This window comes from Trichosurus vulpecula, chromosome 6, assembly GCF_011100635.1.
Source record: "Trichosurus vulpecula isolate mTriVul1 chromosome 6, mTriVul1.pri, whole genome shotgun sequence".
Taxonomy (NCBI): Eukaryota; Metazoa; Chordata; class Mammalia; order Diprotodontia; family Phalangeridae; genus Trichosurus; species Trichosurus vulpecula.
This window is the reverse complement of record NC_050578.1, coordinates 155,534,718-155,560,273: the sequence shown is the minus strand read 5'-3', so window position 1 is coordinate 155,560,273 and position 25,556 is coordinate 155,534,718. Positions and strand designations below refer to the sequence as shown.

The following is a 25,556-nucleotide window of genomic DNA, read 5'->3' as shown; positions in this document are numbered from 1 at the left end:
GGACTCATGTTTGGGGCATTGGATGGACTGAAAAGATGACCTCTGGGGTCTCTTCCCACTCCAAGATTTTATGACCCTAAGCTATACCACTATTCAGCACCAGTGACATGTCATTTGGTGGCATAAATTACAATAGGCATAAAAGTAGAAATCCAATATTAAATTTGATAGCATGAGTGGATTCTAAAATAATAGGCATAGTCTGAAGCCTTGCAAAGGGAACAATCTTTCTTTTTAATAAAATGGCATCAATTTCTAAAAACATTGTCCTCCTTGACATGCTGCATAACACAGATATAAAAATGTGAATAGTACAAAATTCCTTATATAGAACATATTTTAATATATTACATTTGTTTCTACATAAACAGGCTATATAAATACTGTATTGCCATATCGTGTTTTATAGTCATAGTTCCCAGCATTTCACACTATGGTACAAAAAAATACATTTTTCTTTTTCTTTTAAGAAAAGGGATAGGAAGGCATAAATCCAGTAGAAATAACTTCATATGTTAGAAAATCTAAATGTACAGTGGATGTTATTAGAACTCTGGCTACAAAGACATGTTTGAAAGTTTGGCAAAGAAAGAACAAATCCAAGTCCATTGTCACTGGAGCAGGAGTGGCCAAACAATTAAAGTACTAGAGGGAAATGGAATAACAAACGTCTTCCTTCATGGTGCTGCCTTGAGTCAAATGATATTTAGCCTTTAACAGAACACTTCTCACAAAGCCATATGTGCTCTTTATCCAGGGAAGACCAACAAGAGCCCAAAGGACTCTGGGTCTGAAGCCTGGGAGCTTAAGCCTGGAAGTTTCTCTTTCTTTGTGGTATTCTGAATAAAAGATTAGCCTGGGAGACAAGGAACCAGAGTCATATCTTTTCCTTCCTGGAGTTAGTTTGGCCTGGAACTACAGAAAGGCCCGGAAGAGGCTCTCATTTAGCACGATCGGAAATAGCATAAGGGACTCTCATTTAGCACAGTTAAGAAAGAGCACGCCACCCACTAATCACAATACCCTCATCTGAGGTCTTAAAATTTCCTAGTAAATCTCCCTCCCACTCCTTGTCAATCAGCTTCATTTAGGGACTCCCATATTCATTTGAAGCAATTCAATTAACACCACCCACTTCTTTACCAATCTAAATACTTCTTCTAAGGCTCAATCCAAGACACTTCTTTCCTATAAAACTTTCGTAGACTAACCACAATCCACCATGACATTTCCCAAAGTTGTACTTGTAATGCCCTGAATTATTCCCTGACCATGTCATGTGTGTATCTTGATTTCCCAACTAATTTACAAATTTCTTGAGGGCAGGGACCATTACTTCTACTTCATTTGTATTGACCAAAGCTGGCCACAAAGTAGAGACTTCATAAATGCTTTTTGAAGGAATGAATGAACAAAGGAATGAAGAGAGAAGATAAGGCCAAGGCAGATAATGTGCCTTCAAAACATTCATTGTTGAGTCACTGACTTCTTCCCAGCAAAAATTTGTCATTTGCTACTGCTCAACTGGCTTCCTGGTAACTGAGGTCCTTCTTTTCTTTTGTACAAGAATCAAATATGTGCTATTTCCTTGATAAGGAAACAAAAGCTTTCCAATATCTGAGCAGTGATTCTGCAGGACAATCCATGTGATTTCCACTTCTGGAGAGATAGAAGCAACTCCTTGACTTTAAACAGGAGGTGAGTTTAGCGGCATCCAAGAGTCAGGTTGAAGTGTGTGTGTGCTACAGGATTGGGGCTCACTTTCCCCAGGATTTAAGAGTTCTGTCTCTTCACTCATGTAAACAGTGGTGTCTGTATCAGAATGATACCCTGACTGGTAGCCGCTGGTCTGGTTCGAAGCTTCAGATGTCACAGACTCTTTGCTTTTACTGGGCATTAGTGCACTGTGGAATAAATGATGACACAATGAGTATATCAAATGAAGGTTGTCCCTTTGCTCCCAACCCTAACCCCATGGGGCCTTGTAATCTCCCCAGAGAGCAGTGGTACCCATTCCTATCTCTCCCTGTTGCTAATCAACATATCAGGTTGCTTGGGATAATGACTATTTTCAGGTACCAGCATGAATTTGGTTGTCAGTGATAAGCCCCCTTATTCAGGCCTAGATCTTTCAAGCATTAGATTAGATGAAAGACATTTATCCAAAGGGATGCAAAGGTTTCTGCCAATGGAACATGTTTATGGCCTCACTGATTGACCAGCTGTTTATAAGATAATTGTCCAAGTTAAGGGGGCTCTTTCCTGATCTTAAAAGAAATCAGGATGCTCTGAAAGTTTATTTGTGTTTCCCCTACACTCACAGAGATGGGATTAGAGGACACAGAAATGGTGTTAATAAAATCCTTGTGCAACTTTAAGCATTAATAACCTTCAACATGCACACAATTGAGGCCATGTCAGAACTGCTATTGACTCATCAAAACCACATTCTTTGGAGGAACCAAAGAGATGAATCACTCAGCAACAACCAGAAAATGTCCTTAATGAGTTGGACTCATGGAACATGGCGGATATGGTGAAACTTAGAAATATAAACCATATTTAATTAAAATATGTTGAGTTGTATTTTCATATACCATTTATAGTTTGTTCCATTATTTGGACATTCAAAGTTATACATACAAAATATCTAGGTTTGTACAATCCAGAAAAACTGTTCAAGAAATCTATTATCTGCAATCTTCTCATGAGCCTAGCATCCTTCCCCCAGTGAAACTATATTGGTGCCCAAAGCATCTATACTTAACAGGCTTTTAACTTCCTTTGTGACCTAAAGGCATCACAGTGGCCCTTTTCAGGATTCTTTCTATGTCAATTTCAACCATTAATATTCTATTTTACACCATAGTTGGGTTACTAAAAACTCTGCAAGCAAGTCAGATTTTTCTACCTTGAATGACATTCAAATGCTTTAAGCAGCTTGCTATTTGCCATTTGAACATTGTGGTGAATTATTTTGCAAAGAAAAGAATAGTATTCTAATATTGCCAATATATACTATTGGCTATATATTTTGCTTAAAGTGCAGTACACCTGGACAGAATAAACACAAATACCTACTGAGCCATATTAAGGTAAATTAAAGTAATTTTTCTTACTACATAATTAATAGCTCAACCAGTTTTTAACGTGTATTTATCTCAACTTATTTGTATGCCAAATCCACACAGGGCAATACATGCACTGTTCATTAAAGTACACAGAAAATAGTTCATGGGCAGGTTAAATAAAATCTTAATGACCATAAAGATTTTAAAGAGATTAAAATAGCCTCATTCATCTTGGCCACATTGTATCTGATGATTCCTCTTTCTACTTCCACCTAGCAATCTCCACATTAGTCATCTAAGCAGTGGGGAGAGTATTGGGTTTTGGCATCAAAAGATCTGGATTGAAATCATAGTGGTTGTTAACTAGCTATATCTTCTTAAGCAAGTGATTTTCTCTCTCTGAGCTTCAGTTTCCTCAAGTATAAAATGAGAAAATTGAATTAAGGTAACCACTAAAGCCCCTTCCATCTCCAAGTCCTATGATCCTATGAATGAATGAATCAATAGCCAATAACTCTTTATTAAGCACATTATCATGTGTCTATTTATCTGGCAGAACCTTACCTAAATGGTGGTGCCAATTTGGATCTGGCCTCCAGTGTCTTCAGTTCTTCGGACGCAAGAACCATCCCACTGTCAGTCTGGTTTTCCTTTTAGGAGACAACAAAATGCCAGCCATTGAGTGAGGGCAACCATTGACCAATTGTTTAAAGATGTCAAAGCTTTTCTCTGATACCCACGTGACTTGATACCTTTCCTCTGCAGCTTTCCACAAAGAATTCTACTCTTTGGGAGCCCAGAAGTCAGAGCCTTGTCTGACTTAGAGTTTATTGCTACACAGTCTTTTTATAGGTGGAGATGTCATTCCTTTGTGTGGCCGTGTCTGTCATCCTCCCTACACTTTTGACACCATTTTAAAAGTGGGATCAGAGAGCCATAGTTAGAATCTAGGAGAGCCATCTTGTTGTGCACCAGCTCTGGTTGTGTATGTGTGTGTGTGTGTGTGTGTGTGTGTGTGTGTGTGTATGTGTGTGTGTTGGGTGGAGGGGCAGGGAATCATTTTGAACTGAGTATAAGCTTACAGTTATATAATACAAGGAGATAATTTATCTTAGGTAGTGGAGAGAGAAGGTGAGGTGATTCCTATCTCCTCTGCTGAGGAATACATATTCCCCAATCTATTGGGAAGAAGAAGCTCAGTGTAATATTACTTGCTCTGTTGCAGAATTCTGGATAACACTGACTGGTCTGATAGCCCTGCCAAGAGGACTTAGTAACTAAAGAAACAAAAAGACCCTTGTTATAAAGTTATCCCCCCTTAAAAGGCTGCCCTATGTCTTATGGAGTCCAAGGAGAGCAGTATAGTGGGGTCCCAGAGTATGAATACCTAAATTAATATTTATCTACCTGATGTTTCATCTCATGTATTATTGATTAAAGCTGTTTTTAGAAGCCATACTTACATCTGGGATTACTTTTATTTCTGGTTCCAACGGGATATCTTCAAATGTTTTTACACTCACTGATCGACTTTTCCTCTTGCTGCTTTGCAGATACTGACTGTAGAAGAACAAATATTTATATTTTAGGGATGGCTTCCTTGAATTTAGATGCCATAAGTAACATTTAAATTCATTATCTTTTAACTACAAGGCCAATAATGGTCTTCAAAACATCCATTGTAAAAAAGAAGAAAAACAACAACTTAGAAACATCCTCTCCTAGCAAATGCTAGAAATTTAATTTCCTGCAAAGTACATTTAAAAGTATAATAAAAACCAAGTGGTCTGGATGAGTCTCTGTTTCTTTGGGTTGGATTTCTGAGGCCAGGAGCTGGACTAAAGAAAGCAGCAGTGAGCTAAGTAATCAGCCCCCTTCAATTCTACTTCCTGCCTTCATGGGACTCCTTTCTGGAACTGTTGCTCTTGGTTTTAGCCATCTCCTAGTGCCTCTTTTTCCAAGTAATGTCTCACAGTTCAGTGATACATTGGGGCAGAGGAAACACCTGTAAGTCATACTGAAGGGCTAGGAAATGCAGCAAGAAACTGAAGGCCTCTTGTCTCCATTTACAATGTACTCATTACAGTATAGTGTCCTGACTCTTGCTATACTATGTGAATAATCCAACACACACACACACACACACACACACACACACTCTTCTTGCTTTAGTTTCCCCATTTTTAAGCTGAGCTGCCTTTCCTATCTCACAGAGATACTTTACAAATGAAAAAGTAATGAATAGGACATTTTCTATATGCCCAGGTCTGTGTTAACTGCTGGGGACACATAGAAAAAGCAGCAGTGCCCAGCCTCAAGGAGCTTACATTTTAATGGGAGAGACAAACTATATAAACAGGTAAAAAAAAAAACCAAGATAAATACTAATTAGATGAAAGATAACCTTATAGGAGAAGGCACTGGAGGGTGGAAAGGAAGGACTTCCTAAGCAAGAAGATAAGAGCAAATGGTATTTTAGGCATGAAGAGTTGGTGCTCTCCGGAAGAAAAATGCTCCATAAACACAAAGCTTGTTTGTTCCCTTCAAGGTGGGAAGGGAGCCATCATTTCCCAGAATGCAAATGAGAGGAGAGCCCTCCCTGATTCACTCTTCTGCTCTATGGAGAAAATGGGATTCTTATCCCCTGAGAAAGACCCTCCCAGCCGTGTGTCTCTGCAGGAGAGACAGACAAAAAATTTTCCCTATCCACAATCAAGGAAACTCAAGGAAATCCCTGCACTGAGCAGAGGCATATAACACAGAGGGAGAAAAGCAGGCCATTTTCTCCCGGTAACTTCTTCCTTCCTCCAAACCCTAGACGCGGTGGTGCTAGCATTGATGTGAAGTCCTTTCCCTCCAAAGTCCTGGAGTAAGTCCTTTACTCCAAACCCTAGACATGGTAGTCCTAGACATAAGAGCTCTCTTGTGTTTGAGCCTTTGAAAGGATTCAGAGAATGAAAAATGGAGAAAAGGTAGGGAACACAGCCGATCAACTGACAAATACCAAGATGCTGCTGAAAGATCTCTAGCTTTGGGGTCAGAGGATCTAGATTTAAATCCTAACTTTGTCATTTTTTAGCTGTATGATGCAAGTCACTCCCTGTCTTTGGACAATATGAAGGGATCGATGGAGCTGATCTCTAAGGACCTTCGAAGCTCTAACTCCCATAATCCTGAGTCTTTGCTGGGCACTTATTATGAGTATAGCACTGATCACTGGGGGCTGATTGTTTATTCAAAATCAATTAAAAAATAAAATTATCACTCATTCAAAAGATAAGTAAGACTGCTCTTGAGAAGCTTTGAATGCAAAGGAAGCAGCACAGAAGGAAATCACTGACTACTTTCTCAATTGGGTAGCCACCTTCCTAGTTAGGATATCGGCCTGGAAGAGGAAAGTTGCTTGAGTAATTTCTCTTCCTACCCCCCCCCCACCCCCGCCCCATCTAGACAAAAGCCAGGAGAGAAGAATCAAGATCTAGTTTAACCACTCTGCCCTGTGTCCGATGAACTCCACTGAGTTGCAGCTGGTTTGGGTTTTGCATTATTTCCACCAGAAGATTTGAAAATTGCTTGTGGAGTCTTTTAAAAAGAGAAAGAAAAAGGTACGTAGCTGAGGACTAGGGTGTAGCAAGAAGATCTACTTGAAGGATTTTGTTTCCTTTGGGCTTTTAAGTCAATGCTAGATAACAGGAAGAATAGGCTGGAAAGAACATAAGAAAGCCTTTGGGCAGAAAATGAGAGCCGGGTCTGCTGGGAGACTGTCATGTCCTATTTTTCCATGATTCTGTATATAAGTGTTAGCAGCCCCAGTTTACATCCGACCAACCAAAGAGCACATTTGGCTTCCTCTCAAATGTGACTTCCTCTCTATTGCAGGACCATATGCAAAGCCACAGACTGAGCTAAGATGCAATAAGTTGGATTCTCATTCTTTTTGATCATTTTGAAGAAAAGAGGGAAAATATACTCATGACCATGAAATAACATAATGGTCTTTCAAAGGGGTAGGGGAAATGATGTGGTGATAGAGTAAGAGATCTAGTTATGAAGTGTGTCTCTGACACTTTCTAGCAGTGTGAGCTCTCTGAATCTAGGGTTTTCTCATCTATAAGATGAGGTAGTCCTACTTCCCATGGTTGTTGGGAAGCTCCAATGATCCAATATGCAGATAAGCTGCTTTATAAGCCTCCAGGTCCTTTCTAAGTATCAATTATTAACAATAGCTGGTAGAAGCTTACCCTGAGCACTAATTAATTTTAGTCTGGAACACTAGGTGTTGTTTCAACACTGACTTTTTGCCTCTTCCCACATCTGCATGAGCCTTCTCTTTGGTGATCATCTTCCCACATCCCAGCCACAGAAGTGGAGAGGAGCATGCTGGCCCTCCCCTACTTGCTCCAGCTTTTGTTCCCTCCTCTGAACCACAGCTGTGCTGCACTACATTTTTCCCCATGCTTCCAAGACCCGATATTTCCCATTTCTGTGCAATGGGGAGAATTCATCCTAACACAGAGATTAAAAAAAAAGATTAAGATTTTCTCAAGGTCTGCAATTCAGGGTGTATGGGGAGGAGAGCAAGGTCCTAACTGCAGGACTTCTTTTGGCTCTGGAGTTAGGGAATACACAAAGGGACTGGGGGACCAGGAGGGAATAAGAGAATGGTGCAAAGTGGTCTTCTAGAAAGAAACATTTTAATGCAATTCTTTAGAAAAAATTAGTGGACTGTCTTCTGTTTGGCAAGTCTCAGGGGGAGAGAGAAAGCTGCTCAGAGGACCCCTCGAAGGGTCAGGACAGTACTACCTTGCACAGGTTTTAGAGAAACTGGTCTTTCCACTTAGTACCTGCTGTGTGACCCTGGGCAAGTCTCTTACTCTCAGTTTCCTGATCTGCAACATTAAGGGAGTTGGACTCAATGACCCCCAAGGTCCTCTCCAGATCTATCATTCTAGAGATTAAAAGTCTTACTATGTAACACACTCATAATAGGTAGATAGAGAGCCACTGTACACATGAAACATTAGGGAAGTGTGGTACCATGGGGAGAGAGCTAGCCTCAGAGTCTGAAAGACCTGCCTCTGCCTCACACTGTCTGAAAGTCTTTGGGTGAATCGTTGAACTGCTCAGTGATCTAGGAAATTCTCTAAGGCCCTAAGTTTCAGAGAAAGTATCCATCTGCAATGGTAAAAGTTGGTCATCAGGGGCTCCTTAAACTGATGAAATCACAGGACTAGTTAATAAATAAATGGAGAAATAAATGCCTATTTGTGTGCATACACACATATACATGGCATATATAGATATATAAATGTGTACCTATGTATATATGAATGTAGGTATATATTATATATAACACATATGTATATACGTACATGTATATATTACATATATTACACATAAGGTAAAAAATATAAATACTAAAAATCTGACTTGGGAAAGACCTGAGAGGATTTGAGAGGTCCTTTCTGACTCAGAATTCTTCTCCATGAGAAGAGGATATGAAAGGTCCTTTCCAATTTTCAGGATTCCTCTCCCCAATATTCTGTTATATGCTTTATACAGATTTCACAATACAGGCACCTATAGATGCATGTTAACCTTTCCCTTATGAGCCATTTCTTAATCCAGTATTCATCAAAATATAAGTGGGGATAGTAAAAATTCAATTTTCTTTCTGGTTTAGTCCCTTTTCCCAGTGATTGGCCAACAGTGATATTCCAGCTGTTGCAGCTGCAGGGCCTGGGATTCTGGAAGGGGACAAAGGCCTGAGACTGAAACAGGAATTAGAAGCCTGGGGGGAAGAATTTATAAAAGTCCTCTTAAAGAGGTACTACTGCTTTATTATTAGCCCCATGGCCAAGGTTAAATGTGGGAACTTGGAAATGGAATGCAGCAGCTGAAAGGCCTTCCTTGCATTTTCCACTCGCCCCCTGGGATTGTCTGTAGGCCCCAGTGGGATATTCACCAGATACAGTACCTAATTCCTGCTGGGTTGTCATAATGGAATTTAGGATCACACACTTCCTCTTCCTCCATACAGGAAACAGGTGAGGTCGGCAAAGAGAGTCCAGAATCCTCTTCCACGCTCAATGATTCTGATATAGGAAGGACAATGTAGTCTTTACCATCCTGTAACAATATAGACAAATGGGAATGTTATTGTTATGGATTCTATGCATCAAAATCCTTTTTACGGAGAACCGCCCCCCAAAATACAGCTATGATAGATTTCTTGGCTCAGAGTATATTGCTCTGATAGTAGAATGTAAAACTTTAAAAGATACAGTTATATATAGAGTAGGGATAGTTACATGGTAGCACGGCACTCCTTTCAAAATTTTAAAAACCAGATCAAGACAGCACAAGAACAGTGGGACATGGGAGAATCATATGCAAGAGGGGGGAAGTAATTCCTTCATAGATCACGCAGTGCTCTGCACACAGTAGGCACTTAATAAGAGTTGGTGAATCTGATGAATCTCAACACTGATCACATCCCTAGCAGAGTACTGAATCCAGATTTAGCCTCCACGCTTTAAGAAGACTCTGGAGCAATTAGAGAACTCAAGGAAAAGCAGTAAGGATGATCAAAGAGATAGACAGGTTCTTAGAGAAGAAAAAAAAATTATTGGGATTCTTTAGTCAAGAAACACGAAGAACAATTTGGCAATAAATTCTTGAAGAATTTATTAATAAAGAAGGCGCTGGCTTTGAGTCATCTACCTTCAACGCTTAACGGAAGACATAACAGGAGGTTAACAGACCTCAGTCTTAGCAGGACGCATGATCTGGATATAGAAAGGACTGTCTGATGGTAAGAGCCACTAAGTCTTGGAAGCCCACCCTCAAGTCTCAAGAACTTCTGGGAAAGAGCAAAAAAATCCTTTGGTGGATCCACAGAGGTCATGGAATCATGAGGCTTTGAGATCTTCAGGCTTAGGAGGGATGCTGGAGGCATGGGTTTTCCATTGCTTAAGCATGCTCTGGCCACAGGGAGAGAAATAGGAGGAAGAGAACAGCACCTCTGCTTTCATTCACCCCTTAAGAGTCTGTGCTTGTAAGGAAGGGCTAGTTCCCCGGAGGGGAGGGGAGGGACACAGGGGAGAGAGACCTAGGCGACAGAAAAACCAAAGTAGCAAGAAAAATCTATTTTTTACAATAAGTGTCTGTGTTTCTGTCAGATCTTACACCCTGGATTCTGGCTTTATTTGGAGAGGATGAGCACTGTTACATAACCGAAGTTCACATTTCTATAGCATTTTACAACATGTCTTTCTCACAACGGCCCAGATGCACATGGTACCAGTCGTGCTTTTCCCATTCTGCTGAAGAGGAAACAAAGGTTCAGAGGCTGAGTGACTTAGAATTCACAGGCTTTGGGACTGGAAGGAACCTTATACATCATTTAGTTCAACCCTCTTAATCTGGAGGTGATTAATCGAAGATGGAGCACCAAGGCTTCCGAATAGCGAAGAGACTTGCCCCAAGATCACATAGGCATGAAGTACGGAGCCAGAATTCGATCTAGGCCAACTGGGTGGTGCCATGGATAGTGAGCCTGGAGCCTGCCAAAGGCACTTACTAACTGTATGACCCTGAACAAGTCACCTACCTGTTGTGAACCTCAAGTTCCTCATAGATAAACTGGGGATAATAATAGTACCTACCTTCCAGTGCTATCATAAGAGATAACAAACTTTAATATATATATAATATATTATGTATATATAATATATCATAATACAAACTTTAATATATCATATATAAAATATATAACATATTATATATATCATAGAGCATATAACATATTCTGTAATATTATATATGATATATATATATATAAATGCTAGCTATTATGATTATTATGTAAATGCTAGCTAGGTGGCTCAATGGAGAAAGCATTGGGCCTGGAGTCAGGAAAACTTGAGTTCAAATTTATGTCTAACGCTCGTTAGCTGTGTGACCCTGAGAAAGTCACTTAACCTCTCGTAGCCTCAGTTTTCTCATCTGTAAAATGGGGGTGGTGATAGCATCTACCTCCCAGGGTTGTTGTGAGAATCAAATGAGATAATCATCATAAAGTGAGGTATATTATTATATACAATATAATAATTTATATAAGATATATAATCATGTATTATCATATACAATATAAATATATTACAAATTACTAGAATATAATGATTATATTTAATTATTAAATTATAAAGATAATAATTGTAAATTATTTTATAAATAGATTAGCACAGTGTCTGCAACGTATAAGCACTATATAAACACTAGTTAGGAAGAGGAGGAGGAATATTTTTCTAATATGGTACCCTTGAGCTGTCTCTACTGTACCTTAGTATAATTATCTAGAATTAATTCTCTATCAGTTCATGAATTGGTACCTTTGTGACTTAGACAAATGTCAGCTTTGAAAAGTATCTTACTTCCCTCCTATACCTTGAGAGAATCTGTCTCACTTTCAATTACATTTCTCTAGAGGTTATAGTGTGGTTAAGGCTATATATACATACACACATATGCACATATATACACTCATTTAGAAGCAGTCTGATCCCTTGCTGAACTCCTAATATAAAAGTGCCATTGGCAAGTTGGGGCACAGAGGACTTTACATACCTGTTGAGCGCTGGCCTGAAGCAGATTCCCCAAATGCTCCACGAGTTCTGAAAATGTGGGTCTCTGCTTGGGATCTCCATGCCAGCAGTCTAGCATGGTTTGGTACCTAGAAGACAGCAATAATGAAGGTTACATTCTCTGATCTCCTTTGTCTGAATAGGAGGGTGATAATGTCTTAATTGAATGTCTAGTATAAGAAAGAAATTGTGCTAGGCACCATGTAGAACCCAAAGAGGCACGAGACAGCGTCTTCAGTTACATTCTAGGAGGACTGATAAGCTAGAGATACTGAGAATGAATCATAAAAAACAGCACATAATAGCTGAAATAAGTGGCACAGACAGAATATACTATTAAAAGTCCAGCAAGGAAAGAACTCTGTGAGCACGGATGAGGAAATGGGATGTGACGGATAATGGAATTTGGGAGTTGGAAGGGACCTCAAGGGCTGTCTAGTTCAACCCATACTTCCTAAAGAATCCCTACTACAACATACGCAACAATTGGTCATCCAGTTTCTGCTTTAAGGCCTCCAATGAAGAGGGAAACCCTCCCCCCCCACCCCCACCAAAGGAGTCCATGCTTGTGAAGAGGGATAGAAACAGGCATTGTAGCTGTTGGGTACGCTAGAACGCTTGTCTCTGAGGAAGTCTTACATTTCGGGGGTAGTATACTCAGGGGCCCTCATTCGGGTTCCTTCTTTCAATCGCCTGCAAAATTCCTCATCAATTTTTACCCCAGGATACGGGGAGGCACCTAGAATGAAAAGGTAAATGAGATCTCTCTATTATTTCCCACCTCACACCCACCCTACTACACTGAAGGGCTGTGTTATAACGGTAGGAGTATTTGCCTTGGAGGCTAAAGACTTGGATCTATGTACAAGTCCCAATGCTTAAATAATTCTTGTCAAAGGTCTGTATCTCTCTGAACTTCCATTTCCTCTTTTATAAAGAAGGGATAACATTTGCACTACCTTTTTCCCAGGGTGATTGTGAGGTTAGTGTTTTATAAATTTTAAAATTCCATGGAAGTCTATGTCATTTTAATTATAGAGGATTACAGGAAGGAAGCAAACAGGCATTTATTATGTGCCAGGTATTGCACTAAGTACTTTGCAAATATTATATCATTTGATCCTCACAACTCTGAGAGGAAGATATCCATTTTAACATTGAGGAAACTGAGGCAAACGGAGGTTAAAATGACTTGTTTTTAGGGCTTGGAAGCAATCTTACAAAGCCATCTAGTCCAACACCTCATTTTATAGATGAGTAAACTGAGATCCAGACCTCAGATGACTTGACCTAGATCAGGAGGGTAGTAAGTGGCAAAGATTCAAACCTAGACACTCTGATTCCAAAGTCAATGTACTTTCTACTATACCAAGAAATAATGTGTGTAAAATGTGTTATCACAATATAAATTTAAATTATTATTTTTATTATTACTATTATAATTCATGTCCACACTTCTAGTTATTAGCATTCAAGCATGAAACGGAGCCTTGCCCAATGAAGCATAAAAACGGGGACACGGGGAGAAGAAGGCACACTGGTCCCACTGGCTTCTGTCTCTTGGCTTTCATTTCCAGAGGCCAGACGAGGTGAAAAGAAGTGACTTACCTAAGGAAAATATTTCCCAAAGCAAAATTCCAAAGGACCACACGTCACTCTGAATTGTGTATACTCTATCAAAAATGGTTTCTGGGGCCATCCATTTCAAAGGCAGTCGAGCCTATAGGCCATAAGAAGAAGAATTAGAAACCATTGAAGAAAAGCAAAAAGATCTCTGTTGTTTCTAAAACTCCCCCTCGCAGCAGCGGTAGATTGTCTTTAAAACTTACATCTCCTTTCCTGACGTAATCTGGGTCTTTGTAAATGTCCCGGGCTAAGCCAAAGTCACAGATTTTGACCACGTTTTTCTCTGCCAAGAGGATGTTTCGAGCTGCTAAGTCCCGGTGGATACACTGCAATGAGAGGAAAGCATGTGTGTGTATGTGTGTTAGGTCTTGTCTCTGCACAGCTGATCTCTTTTACATATGCTGGGACCTCATGGGCTGAGGTCAAATAGCATAAAAATCTGGGACTTTTGCAGGGGAGGGGAACCACACACCTCACGTCTCACATCAGAAAAGAGAATGGTTACCAAGGGAGGTGTGTTAACGGTTTTTATCAACATTAAAAAAAAAGTGTTTAAGCTGTCTACCCACACATCTGCTTATTGAATAACCATTCCAAGCCTTTGGGGTTAGGTAATCAAATTATATGATGACGATGATGAGAGCAGGTTAAGATGTAAATAGATTTATTTTGGCCACAATGAAGAATGTGTTTCTGGTCACATCTACACATCCCCTTCCCTCTGCTAGATGCTTTTCTGGGCATAAAACACCATATACAGCTAACAGTTTCAGTCCAGGTACCCAGAGAGGGAATGATTGCTGAATGAGTGCATAGGCATCAGATGTCAGATAGCCTGATTGGCTCATCCCGTCAGCTTCTCTATCCCACAACTAGTTGATGCTGTGGTTGACCTCTCAGGGTGTTTTCCAGAGTAGCTCCTTTCATCTGGAAGTCCTTCCAGACTTCCAGACAGGTTTAATAAGCTAAATGTAACCTTTTATAAAATTAAATCCCTAGTGTACACACACACACACACACACACACACACACACACCCCATGTGGCTATGCTTTGGATTTTCTTCTTTCTTTCTTTTTTCTTTTGGTGGGGAAAGGAGGGTACTCCTCCATTTTGAACTCTTTATTCAATGTTTATCACCATTTAATTTTCTGCTTCAGGCAGCTCTAATTTTTCTTTCTTTTTTCTTTCTTTTACTACTGGTGGAATGGTATATGGAACTTCAAGAATTCTAAATAGTAACAGTCAATGTTTACAGTGAACTTTCAAGTCTGCAAAGCATTTTGCATATAATTATCTCATTTGATCCCTACAACAACATTGTGAGATCTGTTGTTGTTATCTAGTGGCTTCAGTCATGCCCAACTCTTCCTGGCCCCATTTGGGGTTTTCTTGGCAAAGATACTGGAGTGGTTTGCCACTTTCTTCTCCAGCTCATTTTATAGATGAGGAAACTATGGCAAACAGGGTTAAGTGACTTGCCCAGGGTCACACAGCTAGTAAGTGTCTGAGGATGGTTTTGAGCTCAGTTTCCGTGACTCCAGACCCAGTGCTCTTTCCACTGCACCACCTAGCTGCTGCCCCCATAATGTCAGATAGATGCTATTATTCCACCTATTTTACAAATGAGGAAATGTGAATGAGAGATTAATTAATTAGACCAAGTTCCAAAAGTTAATATTGTATCTTTGTGACTCCCACCCTGGTACTCTACTATACAAAGCTATCTCTCCGAAGAGCTCTTGTTCAATATGGCAGGAGGAAAATGTAGGAATAGGGAAGATTCTCTTTTTCAAAGGAAGATTGAGGACTGTGGGAGGCAGCTGGCATATTGGGTTCAGACCTAGAGGTGGAATCAGAAAGATTTGGGTTCAGATCTCACCTGAGACATTTAATAGCTGTGTTAACCTCAACAAGTCACTTTAATACTCTCTCAAACTCAGGTCTCCGATATGTAAAATGTGTATAATAAATGTTACTACCTGCCAGATAATATAAGAAACTTTGCAAGCCTTAAGGTGCTACTATTAAATAATTTTAGTTAATAAATGAAATTATTATTAAATTGCTAAAGTATTATCTACCATTATTATTATCACACCTTGAAAAATTTCCATAAATAACGAAGTATCTCAGGAGAGATGTGTAAATAGGTAGCAAGGTCAGAGAGACTGTCACCCTAATAATCCCACCACCTCAAATTAATACAGAACTTTTTTTTTTTTGGCTGCCAGAAAAGCCTTCCATTGTGTTTCCTAAAAGGATTGAGCAAAACAAAGAATTTTAAGGAATAGATAACCTGCCAGTTAGCGCAAGAGCTGCCTTATTCAGCCTGACACTCAGATAGTATGCAGATGCCAAGGGGTCACCCTTTTCTTTTTTCCTAGTTAAAAGAAGTCTGGATAACTTGACTCTCCGGTCTTAAAACAAAACAAAACAAAACAAAAGAACAACATGAAAACCACTGTTCAATTCTTCCACCAGGGCAAAGGGACCCGGGAACAGTTTTTCCTTTTCCGAGAGACCCCACAAGACACCTAGTTTCCTGTCCTGTCTCCAGGGCAAAGAGAAAACATGGGCTGCCTAGCAGGAAGTGTCTGAAGCTACGGGATCAGAAGGCTCCCCAGGACTTTAAACTTAGAAAAATAAATTAGGTTGGGGATTTCATCCCTAGTCTATGAGAACCTGAGTGGAAAAGGTAGAAAAAATATTTTTAAGTTTTCTTATTCCCTTGGGAGACAACTCTAGTCAGAGACCTTGTTGACTGTCAATTTTTTTTTTCCTGACATTCAATTGATTTTTCTTTTGTTTAATTTTAAATCATTATTTGTGGTATTTTCAAGAGGGATGGTTTCAACCAATCGCTCTCCCGCTCTCAGATATTTGTAGCCCAGCACGTTCCCACTTTAGCCTTTGTTTAGCCTGGACTTCTAATTTTAGCTCTTTTAATCTCTCATCTTAAATCTGTCCTTCCCGGCTTTTCATTATACTACAAATAAATGTTTTTTGAAGGGATGATGACTGTAGATAAAGTAAAAATAGTCCCCCCAAGTCCTTGATGTCTAGCAGGACCACAATATCCCAGGTCAGGCCCCTTTCCTTACTCAGTTTTTCTTTCAGAATTCTTAAGACTCACGAATAAATTACAATCTATAAATAGAATATTTGGCACCTCTTCATTTTCTATTTAGTTGTGTAGAAAATATATAGAAATAGTGGACAGAGAGCTGGCCTTGGAATCAGGAAGGTCTGAGTGCAAATCTTGCCTTTGACACATACTGTGGGACCCTGGGCATATCACTTAACTCCCTAGTCCCCCAGAAGACTCTCAAGACAGGGTCCTTAACCTTTCCAGGGTTATAGGCCCCTTTGGCTATTGAGGGAATCCTATACACACCCTCAAAGAAAAATGTTTTTAAATAATTGAAAGAAGAGCTAAAGTGAATTGAGGTTAGGAAAAATTAAGACAAGATTTGTTCCCTTCCAAGTTTATAAACCCCACCCCCAATCTATCCACAGAGCCCTTTGGGTCCCTTGGCCTTCAGGTTAAGTAAGACTGACCTGATAAGTCATAGATATGCAACTGATATGCATTGGTAGAGGAAATTTCCTCACTGGAAGTTCTCTAATCATAGGTTTGGGCAAAAGCTACTACTACAACTTCTACTATACCCCATCACTACATCACCACCATCATTACTACTACTACCACCACCATGACCGCCATGACTATCATGACCACTATGACCACCACCCCTCCTACTACCACTATTACTATTGCTTCGGCTACGGTGCACTTGACCTAATTAGCCTTGGTACCCCACTCGATGCTGCTTACTTTGCGTGATGCCAAAAACTCCATGCCCTTGGCCACCTGGAAGCTGTAACAGATAAGATGCTCCAAGCTCAGAGAGTTCTTGCACAGGTCTTCAGCAGCTGTTCGGAAAGGCAAGGTGAGAGTGGTCAATGAACAATACTCCTTTCCCCCCAGATTATTAGTGCCATAATAATAACTCCGTGACTTGAAAACTAAACTAAATTAAAAGCAGTGAGAATTCTTAGAACGAATCGGAATATTCTCTTTGTGTCCTCAGGGTGAAATGGATTTATAATATGTTCTCATATTTTGGGAGTTGGAAGAGAGGTGAGAGGTAAGATTGGAATAAGGAATGGGGAGTTTGAGGATAACTTTTTCTGGTAGTTTATTGCTTTGGATGCTTTCCTGTTGTTCCTGTGCCCAGAGTGATAAACAATAATATCATCGAGAAGTCTAAAAATAAAACAGTAATATCCAAGTTTATTAAATTTCTTCTCTCTAAGCCTCTACAGGATAAAAGCTAAAGAACAAGAGATAATCTCCTGAAGACAAAAAGAAAACTCCCCCAATTGTATTTACTTTCTCTTTCTTACTTTTAGACCAAAAGAGCTTTTGAGGAAAGGCCTAAGAATGGGCCTCCTCCTTCAAAAGGACAATTCAGCAGCCCTATACTTCAAGCACAGGATAAGTTCAGATAATTCCATTGTTGTTTATTGCAAATGGGTACAAATGTAAAGCAAACACCAAAATGCACCACTCCCAAGTGCTTCTCCTAAATTTTAAGAGAAAGAGGGCCCATGCATGACACCTCTTCTGGGAACAGAATTAGTCTTTCCTTATAGTACCTAAATCCCTTTACTAAAAACTGCAGTATTTCAGAGATACCCCAGGAAAGAAGAGAATGCATCAAAAGCCCAGTTGATGACAGAACTATCCTTTCCCAAGCTCCCAATGATTTCTTAATTGCTTTAATTGCCTCTGAGGGCCTTTTCTCAGTCCAAGTATCCTTGACCCCTTGGCAGCATCTGACACTGTTGATCACCCTTTCTCCCTGGATTTTGTTTCTTCGCTAGGCTTTCAGGACACTGTTCTCTCTTGGTTCTCCTTCTATTTGCACAACCATTCCTTCTTAGCATCCTTTAGTGGAGCAGTGTCCAAACTATACCCCAAAACTGTGGTTGTTTCCCAAATATCTGTTCTGGAATCCTTTCTCTTCTATCTATAATACTTGGTACCCTCGTCAGCTCCCACAGGATTAATTATCATCTCTACACAGGTGACTCTCAAATCTTTATTCTCTATCCTGACTCCAGTCCCAAATTGTCAATTCCCAGATGTCCCACAGGCATCTCACATTCAACATGTCCAAAACAGAACTCATTGTCTCTCCCCCACTCCCAACCTATCCCTCTTCTGAACTTTTCTGATACTGTTGAGGGCATTACCATCTTCCCAGTAACCAGCCTCACAAGCTTGGTGACATCTTCAACTCCTCACTCTTATTTACCCTACCCTACCCTAACTGCTAGATAAGCAGTTGCCAAGAGTCACCATTTCTGTCTCCACAACATTTGTCACCCTAGTGCCCTTTTTCTCTACCTGCAAAGTCACTCTTAGCATCCCCACTGTCCTGGACTATTGCAATAGCCTCCTAGCTTCTTTCCATGTTCTAATCTACCCTCTACACAACTGCCAGAGTGATTTACCCAAATCTCAATTCTGACCATGTCACTCCCAAGTTCAATAAACTCCAGTGTCCGCCTATTACCTCTAGGATCAAGTATAAACTCCTCTGTTTGGTTCTTAAAGCTCTTCCCTACCTGGCCTCAATTTACCTTTTCATTCTCATTACGCATTATTCTCCCTCACACTTCCTGTGGTCCCATCAAACTGGATTTCTCAGAGTTCCTCTTACAGAACACTCCATTTCCCACCTCCATGCCTTTGGACTGGCCATTTCCCATGCCTAGAATGCCTCTCTCCTCGCCTCAGCCTCTTATCATCCTAACCTCTTCATACCCTAGCTGCTGGTGCATGCCCCACCAAAACAACTTAGTATCAAGTTTGTAGAAATGGTATTTGTTTCCCCACTATGGAATGGAATCTCCCTGAGGGCAGGAGCTCTTTCATTTTTGTCTCTTTGTATCCCCAGTGCAGAACACAGTGGCTGACACATAGTAAGGACTTAAAAAATGTTTGCTGATTGATTGCTGTGAATGGGCATGGTATCCCTTACCCACAGATCTTCCAAAGGAGTTCCATGAGAATGCATGCTCCTAGAAGTTTGTTAGACTTAGAATCCTATAGAATTACAGAATTTTGGAACTGGGAGGGATCACAGAAATCATCTAATTCAACCCCTTTGTTGTGTAGGTGCAGAAGCTGAAGCCCAGAAAGTGAAAATGACCCGCCTATGGCCACAGAGATATTTCTCAGTCAAGTTAAAACTTCAAACCCAACTCTCTTGACTCCTTGAAAAGTATTCTTTTCCCTGTACCACATTGCATCCCCTATTATTTTTTTCCCTTCTTTGGTTCTACTAGAGATATTCAACTGTGAAAAAAAAAAGATCCTCATAAAGAAACAGATGCCAGGAACTCCAGAGAGAATACCATTAAGTGTGGGCAAATAATAATGACAACAACTAATATTTATATGGCACTCTGGGGGTTTGTAGAGCACTTTACATTCACTATGTCTGGGTAGTGCCCCTACCTCTTCCTTCTTCCCCTCTGGGGTGAGCCCTATCCTAGTATGCTGGCACTTTGTTTCCTAGAGGGAAAGGAGTCAGATCCAAGTCATTAGTCACCATTTCTCACACCACTTCCTTTTCATGCACACCCCATCCTCCTTGCCCCCAACAAGTACCAGCATGCTCCCAAGGCTCTTGATTCATAGAGAAGAAAACCTGGAGCTCCTCTCTAGTTCTAACAGGTGAAGAGTCTCTAGCCAAATGAAAAGAGAGGGAGCATTTGCCCAGTGAATTTGGCATATGCAATCCAGAAAGTTGAGATTTTATCAGTATAGGGAATATCTAGTGTGGAAATTCCCTCCAACAATGGAGATGGGTACTTTGTGACAACTTATAATCTTGGAGCGTTAGCTGGGGCATTGAAAAATTACAAGGCTGACAACATATGTGAAATCCAGGACCTAAATTCCAGTTTTCTTAACCCCTAATGTCAGCTTTCTATCCACTTCTCCCATGCTGCCTCTTAACAATTGTCAATTATTCATTAATTTGGAAATATAGCCCACAGACTCAGTTTATCTGAGATGATGTTATGACTTGGGCAGCTCCAGATGGAGCTGAACTCCTAACTGGAAACCTCACTTTCTTGATAGAGATAGTGCTAACCTGGTTCCTTGGTTAGAAAGAGAGGCCATGGTCCTACCAAGCATGGGTCTGCTTCCCAGGGCACAGCTTTTCATTCTGGCATGTCCAGAAAGAAAACTACAGGGTTATTTTTGCCACCCTCTAAGTGAAAGGGTGGCAAAGAGCATATTAGCTCATCTCATCTTATGACCTTCCCTACTTCCACATCTACATTTTTAATGAGGCTGAGTAGAGGCAGTACACTAGAGGGCTAGTGGTCTGTTTATAATTAGAGACTCTCCGCTGGAGTTAACTTTCCCATTATCTTTCCCCAAAAGCACATAAGTAAAATCATGACTAGTTTACCTTCCTCCTCCTCCACATCACTGAGGGATTTCTCCTCCACAAACCCTGAACTTGCTGAGCTCTGACTACTGGTGATGCTGTCCAATCGACGTTTAGGGTCCACAGGGATTTCCCCCACATAATTGTCCTTTCCCTGTCGGAACCGTGAACTTTTCGTCTAGGAAGGAAAAGTTAAAATCACCATGCAGGACAGAATTTCCCAAAAATGATTCACAGTCATTATAAAAAAGATGCCTGAGACACAAAAACATGACTTCCCCAAGAAGAGATAGATGCTGATTTGGAGACAGATGGTAATTTTGGTAAAGACTTTGAGAAAGTCCATCCTCCTAGCCTATGGCTGCTATTCCCTAAAGCCTCATTTCTTTTTTCAATTAAAGGAAGAAATGACTTGTCATCTCCCATTATTTTTTTGTCCCACTTCCCAACATTCTAAGGCTCCTTAGAAAGGAACTAACGCCCTCCCCTGAGATGCTAAATAGGACTGGAAGAGAAGAATAATAATCTGGAACTGTCCTTCCTTTTCCTTAGTTACTCCTACCACAAGCCTCTTTCCCATCTTCAGTGGGTCAGTAAACTGATGTCACCCAAACAAAGCCTGAGAATTATTTTCCCCAAAGGTGAAAAGGAAAGTCTAAAGCATCCAAGAAAGGATGGGAGGAGTTTCTAGCCCAACTACAGGAATTTTCTGTTCCTGATCATTTCCTCACACAATTTCAACTGAAAAGGTAACACTCACCATTCAGTTACGGTTCTCTATCTATTTTAAGTTATTGTCAGTTAATTACACTGAGCATCTGCCATACCTTGTAGGCGACAAATTCATCCCTCTTGCTCCTTAAGTAAGTCGACAGGTTTCCAAACTTGCAGTATTCTACAATCACCATGAGTGGCCCTGCAGAAGGCAAAATATATTTAAGAAGGAAAAATATTTTTCTGCTAGCTTTCTTCCCCCTTCCCTTTCATCCTCCTCCTTTCCCTTTTCACTTTCCTTTTTTAAATCTCTATTGAGCACCAACTATATGCAAGGCACATAATCCTGTGGGGGACAGAAGGTGAATAAACATTGACTAAGCACTTCCTTTGTGCTGAGCCTAAGGGAGACAGAAGATTTAGATAAGAGACAATCCCTGTGCTATGGGACTTATAGTCTAAAATAGGCTAAGACACAAAGAAAACAATTAAATGACACTAATAAATGGTTAAGTGTATAAGAGAAGTGTGAAAGTGTTTCGGGATGTCCCAAAAGATCATTCATTGCTGACTGTGGTCATCAGAGTAGGAGCAGAGGAGGTAGCAGTTGAATGGGATTTTTAAAATGGCAGTTATTCAAAAGGCAAAGAAGGGGAGCAAGGATACTGTAGACAAAAAAACACCATGAACTAAGGCATGGAGCACTGGGAAAGGGAAGAATATAGATAGTGAAGAACAGGGAGGGAAATAAGGAGAGAAATGAATGAATTAAGAAGCATTTATTAAGGGCTTACTATGTGCCAAACCCCATGTTAACCTTTAGGGATACAAATAGCAGAAGCAGAGACAATTCCTGCCCTTAAGGAGATTACATTTTAATGAGCAAGCCAACATACACAAAGGGGAGTGGTAGCCAGAGAGGGCCGCTTTGATCTGAAAGCTATTGGGATGGTGAATGGGTCCACAGAAGCAAAACGGCAGAGTTTGGTTTCAAAACTGGGAGGATGGTGGGGAAAGGTATGTGATGGGGGTTGGGAGTGAGGGGTGGGGTAGCTTTTCTTGAAACAGTGTTTTGAGAGAGGCTGAGAAGCCTAGGCTGAAAGTAGTACTAGATTGTGGGGTACCATGATTGCCTAAGTTGAACTTTTTTAATAGGCAATTAGAAGTTATAGTCCACACTCTCAACAAGTTTATAATCAGATAGGAAAAAATAAGATGTGTACACAAATATCTACAACATATAGTAGAATAAAATAAGTTCATAAGAGAATTACAAAATTCTATGAGAATTTTTTACATCTCATTTAGCCTCCCTTGGAAAAGGCTAAAAAACTCAAGGCCACCAAAAATCTGTACACCACTAGTCATTTCAACAGCAGCAATAATAACATTTTGAGAATTTATTATTTCATCAGTATGGGTGCTCCAACCATTCATCATTTACTGGCCAACTCCATGGTCATGAACATGAATGGTAGCCTAGATTTATATATCTCATTTGGTGGTTTACCAAACACTTCACCTAAGTTATGTCAAGCCTAGAGGGAGGTCAGAGAAGCTATTATCATTTCTCCTTTTACAGATAGGGAAACTGAGGCTCACAGAGTTTTAGTGACTTGTCCAAGGTCATTAGTAAATCTGGGATTTCAACCCAGTCTCGTAACTCCAAGTCCAGTGTATTTTTTCACTATACCACAACTGTCTGTCATCATCTGTGCCTTACATTATGTATGCAGTTTATAGGGGAGGGCATCTCAAAATTAGAGCGCCTACAGCTTCTTACCTCCTGGCTTGGTACAAGCACCAAGAAGATTGACCACATTGAGATGGTGGCCAATATGAATGAGGATCTTTAGCTCAGACATGAGGGCTCGATGTTCACTTTGTGTTGCCCCCTCTACAAACATAAAACAAAAAAGTTAAATTGTGATGTATCAAGAGAATCTAAAGTGGCTACTCTCTTTACCTGAATGCTGGCAACATTCCCCCAGATGATTTTCTCTAAGTGGCACTACTGGCTACCCGCCCTCTATTGCAGGAAACTAAGCTGCCCACTTTGTCATCTGATTTGAAGAAAATGATGGGAAACAACATAATATTATTCCGTCCTTACCTTTCAGCATTTTGACAGCAACTGTTCTACATGTTGCTGTCTTGTCAATTCCAAAGGCATCAGCCTCCATTACTTGGCCAAAGGCACCACGACCAAGAGGTTTGCCTAGCATCAAAAGAAGATACAGGTTTGGATCAAATTGCTCAAGAGATGGACTACAGAAGTCAGGTCTAGAAAGGATCTGATCTATTCTCACCCATATTTGAGAAAGAAACCCCTTCACAGCTCTGAAGTCATCTGCCTTCACTTAAAGACTTTCAGTGATGTAGGAGTCACTACCTAATAAGGCAACTCATTCCACTTTGGACAGTTCTGATCATTAGGAAGTTTTAGCTTATATTAACCTCAAATCTGAATCTCTGCTGCTTCAGAAAAAAATCCAACCCCTCTTCCACATGATTACCTTTTAGATAATTGATTGCTAGCATCTTGGGACCGGAGATTATTTCATTTTCAGTATTTGTATCCTCAGTGTTTAGCAGAGTGCCAGGCACATAGTAGGCACTTAGGAAATGTTTATTAATTGATTAATTGAAGGTGGCTAAGATGTCCTTGTAAAGTATTCTCTTTAGCCTAGTCATCTCCAGTTCTTTAAATTGACTCTCATGTAGCATGGTTTACTGAATAAAAGTCTTCCCAACATAACTAAATGAATGATCACCTCATGCCAAATCTTGCCATTTCTACCTTCACATCTCTCATATATAACTACTTCTGTCCACTGACATAGCCACCACCTTGGTACAGGTGCTCCTCACCTCTCACTCAGACTATTCTAATCAGTCTCCTTGCCTCAGGGTTTCTCCCTACTTGAATCTGTCCTCTACTCATCTGTCAACATGATTTTCTTAAAATGCAGATCTGACCATGTCATCCTTCCTACTCATTAAACTACAGTGGCTCTCTATTACCTCCAGAATCAAACATAAAATCCCATGTTTGGCATTTAAAGCCCTTCAAAACTTTTCCTACCTTTACAACTTGCTCCCTTCTCTGCACCCTAAGATCTAGCTTCACTGACCTTGTTCCTCAAACTAATGACAATCCATCTATGGTTGGCTACCTCTCATATCTGGAAGACTCTATATCTTCACCTCTACCTCATAGCTTCCCTGCATTCTTTCAAGACTTACCTCAAATCCCACCTTCCTAATGAGTCCTTTCCTCACCCCCCCACAAACCCTGTCCCCCAAATGTCTTTCCTCTGAAATTACCTCCCATCTACTCTCTATATATCTGGTATGTACCTGGTTATTTACGTGTTGTCTCCTCCATTAGATTGAGAGCTCCTTGAGGGCAGGGCCCATGCTTTTGCCTTTCTTTGTATACACAACACTTAATGTAATGACTAGATCATAGAAAGCACTTAGTATATGTTTCTTAACTATTAACCCCAAAGGAACAAATATCCCTGACTCAGACTTGCATATTCCCTGTCTTTTGGACAGACTTCCCTTGACACTATATAGATGTATCCTCTAGTATCCTCTATCCAGCTCCATTGAAAGAAAATGTGACCTATTCAATTTTATTTCCAATTAATGTTATATGGAAACTCACCTAGCTTCAGCCGGTCTCTGGGGAATTCCCACTTGCTAGCATCATAGGGAAGGCGCTCACAGTGCTCATCTAAGGGCAGCTCATCGGGATCCATGATGATGGACAAGTATCCAGTCTTTAGTTCCCCTCCATTGGCCTGGAAAACATGACCCTTTCTTGTCACATATACCACATTTTGTTGTGAGCATTGGGTTGAGGGGGAGGGTGTTGGTAGGAGTTGTGTGTGGCCACATTCCCAATGCTTCATTTCCCAGTAAAAATTCACTGATATTGAAAGCCACCACAATGCACCCCTAGCACCATAGTGCCAGAGTGCCCTCCTGCTCCCACAGAGCTCATAATTAAGTGCT

The 25,556-nt window shown here is 40.4% G+C and overlaps 1 protein-coding gene across 2 annotated transcripts in view; it reads right to left on the bottom strand.

The window, feature by feature from the left end:
- Window positions 1-212: 212 nt before the first annotated feature.
- The window catches only part of KDR (kinase insert domain receptor), a 51,104-nt gene continuing 25,760 nt past the window's right edge, over window positions 213-25,556 (bottom strand). The window contains exons 17-30 of one of the 2 annotated variants that reach the window (XM_036763695.1): window positions 25,207-25,342; window positions 23,647-23,751; window positions 23,317-23,430; window positions 21,647-21,735; window positions 20,841-20,997; window positions 17,180-17,277; window positions 13,546-13,668; window positions 13,325-13,436; window positions 12,356-12,455; window positions 11,700-11,805; window positions 9,049-9,200; window positions 4,535-4,631; window positions 3,636-3,721; window positions 213-1,904 (exon numbers count right to left, since the gene is read on the bottom strand). In XM_036763695.1, the coding sequence (XP_036619590.1) occupies window positions 1,688-1,904; window positions 3,636-3,721; window positions 4,535-4,631; window positions 9,049-9,200; window positions 11,700-11,805; window positions 12,356-12,455; window positions 13,325-13,436; window positions 13,546-13,668; window positions 17,180-17,277; window positions 20,841-20,997; window positions 21,647-21,735; window positions 23,317-23,430; window positions 23,647-23,751; window positions 25,207-25,342 (1,692 nt within the window). In that variant the 3' untranslated portion in view covers window positions 213-1,687. The remainder of the gene's footprint in view (window positions 1,905-3,635; window positions 3,722-4,534; window positions 4,632-9,048; window positions 9,201-11,699; window positions 11,806-12,355; window positions 12,456-13,324; window positions 13,437-13,545; window positions 13,669-17,179; window positions 17,278-20,840; window positions 20,998-21,646; window positions 21,736-23,316; window positions 23,431-23,646; window positions 23,752-25,206; window positions 25,343-25,556) is intronic. The other variant, XM_036763696.1, reaches the window with a different exon arrangement.